The following is a 6,941-nucleotide window of genomic DNA, read 5'->3' as shown; positions in this document are numbered from 1 at the left end:
GGTGAAACCCCGTCTCTACTAAAAAAATACAAAAAAACTAGCCGGACGTGGCGGGCACCTGTGGTCCCAGCCACTTGGGAGGCTGAGGCAGGAGAATGGCGTAAACCCAGGAGGCAGAGCTTGCAGTGAGCTGAGGTCCGGCCACTGCACTCCAGCCTGGGTGACAGAGCGAGACTCCGTCTCAAAAAAAAAAAAGCTACTCAAGTCTGTCCTTGTGGCTAAAAGCAACCACAGCCTAGGAAAATGAAGGGGCATGGTCATGTGTCGATAAAGCTTTATTTATAAACACAAGCACAGGGCCAGGTTTGGCACGCCAGCCTGGCTTTAACTGTTGGTCCTCACGTTAGTCTCGCTGCCTCCTGCAGGGTGGGCAGGGTGTCACGTTCACACAGCCCCTTCCTCCACCCCACAGACACGCTGGTGGCCGTCCTGGAGCGCGACACACTGGGCATCCGTGAGGTGCGGCTGTTCAATGCCGTTGTCCGCTGGTCTGAGGCCGAGTGTCAGCGGCAGCAGCTACAGGTGACACCGGAAAACAGGCGGAAGGTTCTGGGCAAGGCCCTGGGCCTCATCCGCTTCCCACTCATGACCATCGAGGAGTTTGCTGCAGGTAACAGAGCTCAGGGGCTCAGGGGCTGGCTTGGGAGGGGGGTGGCACACAGGTGGGCACCTGGGTACCGAGGATAGTGCCCCCGACTTCACTGCAGAAAGCCTGGCAGATGCCTGCAGTATAAAGATAGCAAGAAACCTGGCTTGTGAGGGCGCGTCCACAGGGCCGTCTGTCAGCCCCGGCCCGGCTGCTCTGTCCCCACTGTACGCATTGCCAGCACCCCGCTCCCCATGTCCATCCAGCTGTGTTTTGGTGTATCTCCCCTGGAGGGAAGGGAGTCCCCGTCTCGGGCTCTTGTGCTACCTGCTGGTGCAGGTACCAGTGTCCAGGACAAGCCCAGGAAGGCTCTGACATGGCCGGGGCAGCTGTCGTCCTCCCATGAGTGGGCCTTGGGGTTCCCTGCGGCAGGGCCTGGCCTCTGGGGTGACGTGAGGGGCAGCCCTTATGATGCCTCCTGCCCTCATGTGGCTGCTCGCTGCCTGATGCCATCCAGCTCTGGAACGTTCCAGAAGGGACTGGGACACTGGGACAGAGCCCTGTGGCTGGTGCACACTCGCCGTCTGGCCTCCCCAGGTCCACATGGCCCCTGCTCTCACTTGACTGAAGGTCACCAGACTTAGCAACAGGATCTCAGTCTGTCACCCAGGCTGGGGTGCAGTGGTGCAGTCACAGCTCACTGCAGCCTCGACCTCCTGGGCTCAAGTGATCCTCCTGCTTCAGACTCCAGAGTAGCTAGGATCACAGGTGCCACCACCACACAAGGCTTATATTTGTATTTTTTGTAGAAACAGGGTTTTGTTATGTTGCCCAAGCTGGTCATGAACTGGGCTCCAGCCATCCTCCCACCTCGGCCTCACAAAGTGCTGGGATTATGGGCGTGGGCCATCAAGCCTGGCCAGATATATACTTTTTAAGAATACAATTGTTGATCAGCCTGGTGTGGTGGCGGGCGCCTATAATCCCAGCTACTCGGGAGGCTGAGGCAGGCAGGAGAATCGCTTGAACCCAGGAGGTGGAGGTTGTGGTGAACCGAGATCGTGCCACTGCACTCTAGCCTGGGCAACAAGAGTGAAACTCCGTCTCAAAAAAAAAAAATATATTGTTGGCCAGGCTTGGTCATTCACACCTGTAATCCCAGCACTTTGTGAGGCCAAGGTAGGGGGGAATCACTTGAGGTCAGGAGTGCGAGATCAGACTGACCAACAGGGTGAAACCCCATCTCTCCTGAAAATACAAAATTAGCTGGGCGTGGTGGCGGGCGCCTGTAAACTCAGCTACGCGGGAGGCTGAGGCAGAAGAACTGCTTGAACCCGGGAGATGGATGTTGCAGTGAGCCAAGATTACGCCACTGCACTCCAGCCTGGGCGACAAGAGCAAAACTCAGTCTCAAAAAAAAATACATTGTTAACTTTGTTTATTCAGTTTTGATACTCAGCCTTCCTAATTCACTTAACCCATAATGGTCTCTTTCTCGCCAGTTTTTTTTTTTGAGACGGACTCTCGCTCTGTCGCCCAGGCTGGAGTGCAGTGGCCGGATCTCAGCTCACTGCAAGCTCCGCCTCCCAGGTTCACGCCATTCTCCTGCCTCAGCCTCCCGAGTAGCTGGGACTACAGGCGCGCGCCAACACGCCCGGCTAATTTTTTTGTGTGTATTTTACTAGAGATGGGGTTTCACCGTGTTAGCCAGGATGGTCTCGATCTGCTGACCTTGTGATCTGCCCGTCTCGGCCTCCCAAAGTGCTGGGATTACAGGCTTGAGCCACTGCGCCCGGCCTCTCGCCAGTTACTAAACTGTGCGTTGGGCTGGCTTGCAGCTGAGGGATGCAGAATTGAGCCCACCTTGGCTGATGAGTGATTAGGTCTCAGGTGGGCGGGGCTGCTCTCATTAGAGCAGAGGATGCTGACCGTGTCCCGGCAGTCCTTGGGGTGGATGGTGGAGCCCCAGTTCTGCCTCTCCCAGCCACCCCTCCCTGCCCAGAGCCCCTTCATATCCCATGCATGGTCCTTCTGCCTGTCACCTCTGCCCACCAGGATTAGCCTGCCTGCGGTGTGCTAGCCATCAGCCCAGGGGCGTAAGCGCTTTGGAAGGTGGCCGCGGCGGCCCCACTGTGGAGAGGAACCCCCAAGGCTGTTTCTAGAAGCCAGGGCTGCAGCCTGTGGGGTACAGGCCTATCGGGGAGCTGCAGGGACCCTTCCCAGCCAATGGCCCTGAGAGAAGAGGCAGTGGAGCCCCCCCTCCCACAGTGAAGTCACGGGTGGTCCCTACGACGGGGCCAGACCCTGAGACATCGCCCCTGAGTGAGCCTATCTGTCGGCCTCTGGTCTGTGCCCTGGGACCTCTCTCCAAAAGCCCAGGCAGCAGGGGCCGTGGCTCATGGCTGGTCCCCCAGGGAAGGGCTGCCCAGGTCCCTGCACCTTGAAAGTCCGACGCAGCCATCTTAGGGAGAAGGAGCGTGGCCTTCCGGGCCCTCCCCCACGCCCTCACTGTACCGCAGGCCCCGCACAGTCGGGCATCCTGGTGGACCGCGAGGTGGTCAGCCTCTTCCTGCACTTCACCGTTAACCCCAAGCCGCGCGTGGAGTTCATCGACCGGCCCCGCTGCTGCCTGCGTGGGAAGGAGTGCAGCATCAACCGCTTCCAGCAGGTGGAGAGTCGCTGGGGCTACAGCGGAACCAGCGACCGCATCAGGTGGGGCTCGGGGTGCAGGTGGGGGGCGCCAGGCATGGGGGTGGAGATCTCAGGGATGACGGAGGCAGGGGGGTGGGCATGGGGGTGGAGGACTCGGGGACGATGGAAGTGGAGAGTGGGCCTGGGGGTGGCAGACTCAGGGGTCATAGAGGCAGAGTAGGGGGGCAGGCATGGGGGTGACAGGACTCGGGGATGACAGAGGTGGGGGGGGTGGGCATGGGATGGGGGTGGGCCAGCCCCAGCTCACCTTAGGCTGTCCCTGGGCATCCACATGGCCACCTGTTATCTGCCACGGCAGGTTCTCAGTCAACAAGCGCATCTTCGTGGTGGGATTTGGGCTGTACGGATCCATCCACGGGCCCACCGACTACCAAGTGAACATCCAGGTACCCGGCCCAAGCTGCCTCCCCAGGCCCTCCTGAGGCCGCACTCCGGCCCGTGTCGTCTCCCCACCTCCATGGAACCCTGGCCGAACCCCCGGCCCTGGTCCCTGCACTGCCCACCCTGGGCAGGTGGGCTGGGCCTCGAGCTCCAGGGGTCCCTGTCAGCCCTCCCCAGGCCTGAGCCTCCCACCTCCCTCCTCCCTGCAGATTATTCACACCGACAGCAACACCGTCCTGGGCCAGAACGACACGGGCTTCAGCTGCGACGGCTCAGCCAGCACCTTCCGCGTCATGTTCAAGGAGCCGGTGGAGGTGCTGCCCAACGTCAACTACACGGCCTGTGCCACGCTCAAGGTGTGCCGCTGGGGAGTGGGGTCCCTCCGTGGGAGTCTCTGGCCCATCCTGAGGCCCCCAGGGCCCGGCCAACACTCTCCAGAGGTGGCCACCCTGGCCCAGTTGGGGCCTCACCCTGTTCACACCTGGGGCATCCCAGCCTGGTGGTCCTTGACCTCCCTGTACCCCTATCCCCCACAGGGCCCAGACTCCCACTACGGCACCAAAGGCCTGCGCAAGGTGACACACGAGTCGCCCACCACTGGTGCCAAGACCTGCTTCACCTTTTGCTACGCGGCCGGGAACAACAATGGCACCTCCGTGGAGGACGGCCAGATCCCCGAGCTCATCTTCTACACCTAGGCCACCCGGCTCCGCCACCGCCACCGCCTCCCTGTGCGGGGAAGGCTGGGCCCCGAGCTCATCTTCTACACCTGGGCCACCCGCCACCGCCCGCCCTCCATGGGGACAGCCGCAGCCCCAGGCCATCATCCGCTGCTGGGGCCCCCCACGCGGTGCCAGGCCCAGTGTTCCCCCGGGCCATCTGTCCAGTCCACGCCACCTTTCTCAGCATCAGGAAGGGGTTGCCCTTCCGTTTTCTTCCTCGCGTGCGGCTGCTCGATCGGGGCAGCCGGGGAGGTGGCCGGGTCAGTGGCCAGGCCCTGTGGAGACAATCCCTCAGGACTGGGGACAGGGCTGTGCTGGCCTGGGCCAGGGCCCACGGGCCCGCTGCTCAGGGCGCCTGCCCACGTCGTCTGACGGCGGTACACGGCGTCCCATGTTTCTTCACTGCACATTGCAATGCACTTGCGATTTCCATTTCTCTGCTAGGAGCCAGCCTGGTGGCACCGGTCCCAGAGCCATGGGTTCCAGACCTTGCATTCCTTTTGTTCCTGTCCGTGTGTTGGGACACTGAGGCCCCACCTGTCACATGCCCCAGGCCACCCAATCCCAGCCTGCAGGGTTCCCGCTGCCTGGATGCCGGCCCGAGTTCCGCGCAGGATTCAGCGTGGTGATGGCCCCTGCTGGAGGGGCCTAGCCCTGGCCCAGGTGGTGAGCGGTTTGCAGTGTCCGTTCTCATCCACCTGATGGGCCCAGCCAAGGGCCCCTGCTGTCCAGCCTCCCTGGACGGCCCTTGCAGCCCCTGCAGCCCAGCGTGGGACTCAGACCCTGTGCCCCAGAGCTCCCCTGCAGCAGGATGGGGCTCCAGCTGGCCCCCACCAGGTCCAGGGGCACTGCTCGCCTGTACATACCGTTGCCCTACCCGCCTGGTGCCACGGGAGCCACCCCAGGTGCTGGGGGGCACAGCCCCTCCCCACCCCAGGCCACGCCCCCACCCACCCCGCGTGTTTCTGCCGTGACTCCTGGAACCTGCGTCCTCCTCAGACCGCCCCCCAGATGATTTTTTTAAATAAAGAAACCCACCTGCCCTGAGCGCATGCTGCTTCGCTCCCCTTCACTCTCCGCCCTGCTGTCCAGGCTACAGTGGGCAAGGGATGTCGTGTGCTCTGAAGAGAGGCCCTGAACCCTGGGTCTGGTTCGCCAGCACTGCGAGACCCTCCTCCTTGAGTACCCACAGCCCACGCTTAAGCCCGGGAGGTCGGGACTGCAGTGAGCAGTGATTGCACCACTGCTCTCCCACCTGGGCAAGAGCAAGACCCTGACTCAACACCTCCCCCCAACCCAAATGCAATGGAAGTGTGTGCCGATTTACACGTGGGGAGGGCCTGCTGGCTGCTGGGGGGCCGTGGATGTGAGGGACAGAGAGAAAGCAGGAAGTGCTCGGTTCTGGCCTCGACGGCCAGAGGAGTCAAGCCGTCGGCTGCTGCCTCAGGAGCACACATGCAGGGTAAGACATCAAGAAACCTGGCAGCCGGGCGCAGTGGCTCACGCCTGTCATCCCAGCACTGTGGGAGGCCGAGGCAGGCGAATCACCTGAGGTCAGGAGTTCAAGACCAACCTGGCTGACATGGTGAAATCCCGTCTCCACTAAAAACACAAAAATTAGCCGGGCGTGGTGGCGTGCACCTATAATGCCAGCTACTTGGGAGGCTGAGGCAGGAGAATCGCTTTAGCCTGGGAGGTGGAGGTTGCAGTGAGCCGAGATGGTGCCACTGCACTCCAGCCTGGGCGAGAAAGCAAGACTCCATCTAAAAAAAAAAAAAAAAAAACCCAGCAGCAAACAGTTGCCAGGAGGCTGAAGGCTGAGCAGATTTGCACAGTGTGCGCTGCTGGGAACAGGCAATGGAGATGGAGCCTGGCAGGGTAGGGGGCCTTGCTGAACACCCTGAGGGCCAGGCGTGGTAGCTCACACCTGCAATCCCAGCACTTTGGGAGGCTGAGGCAGGACTGCTTGGAACCAGGAGTTCGAGACGAGCCTTGGCAACACAGCAAGACCCCATCTCTACAAAAATACACATTAGAAGGACCTTGGGCTTCTAATGAAGACATCAGAAGGGCCACACACCAGGAGCTAGGGCAACACCCCTGGGGGAGGACAGAACTGAAACAAGCCCCCATCACCCCGAAACAAAACCCTGGTGGGGTCTCAGGGAGCTGCTGTTAGGCTGGCCCCTGCCAAAAGAAAACACAGCCCTGTGAAGACACATGAGCATCAGCTTCCACCATCTGTCATTTATAACGTCCAGCATCCATTCAAAAATGACAGGCTGGGTGTGGTGGCTCACGCCTGCAATCCCAGCACTTTGGGAGGCAGAGGCAGGCGATCACCTGAGGTCACGAGTTCGAGACCAGCCTGGCCAACATAATTAAACCCCTGTCTCTATAAAAATAAAAAAATCAGGCCAGGCGCGGTGGCTCAAGCCTGTAATCCCAGCACTTTGGGAGGCTGAGATGGACAGATGACGAGGTCAGAAGATCGAGACCATCCTGGCTAACACGGTGAAACCCCATCTCTACTAAAAATA

The 6,941-nt window shown here is 60.8% G+C and overlaps 1 protein-coding gene across 1 annotated transcript in view; it reads left to right on the top strand.

Annotated features, from left to right (window-relative positions):
* The window catches only part of BTBD2 (BTB (POZ) domain containing 2), a 49,030-nt gene extending 44,560 nt beyond the window's left edge, over nt 1-4,470 (top strand). The window contains exons 5-9 of the mRNA XM_011964043.1: nt 413-610; nt 3,106-3,298; nt 3,597-3,684; nt 3,889-4,035; nt 4,216-4,470. Of these exons, the coding sequence (XP_011819433.1) occupies nt 413-610; nt 3,106-3,298; nt 3,597-3,684; nt 3,889-4,035; nt 4,216-4,377 (788 nt within the window). The 3' untranslated portion in view covers nt 4,378-4,470. The remainder of the gene's footprint in view (nt 1-412; nt 611-3,105; nt 3,299-3,596; nt 3,685-3,888; nt 4,036-4,215) is intronic.
* The last annotated feature ends 2,471 nt before the right edge of the window (nt 4,471-6,941 follow it).

This window comes from Colobus angolensis, unplaced genomic scaffold, assembly GCF_000951035.1.
Source record: "Colobus angolensis palliatus isolate OR3802 unplaced genomic scaffold, Cang.pa_1.0 Scaffold64, whole genome shotgun sequence".
Classification (NCBI taxonomy): Eukaryota; Metazoa; Chordata; class Mammalia; order Primates; family Cercopithecidae; genus Colobus; species Colobus angolensis.
Note: the sequence above shows the minus strand (reverse complement) of the source record. Positions and strands in the feature narration are given on the sequence as shown.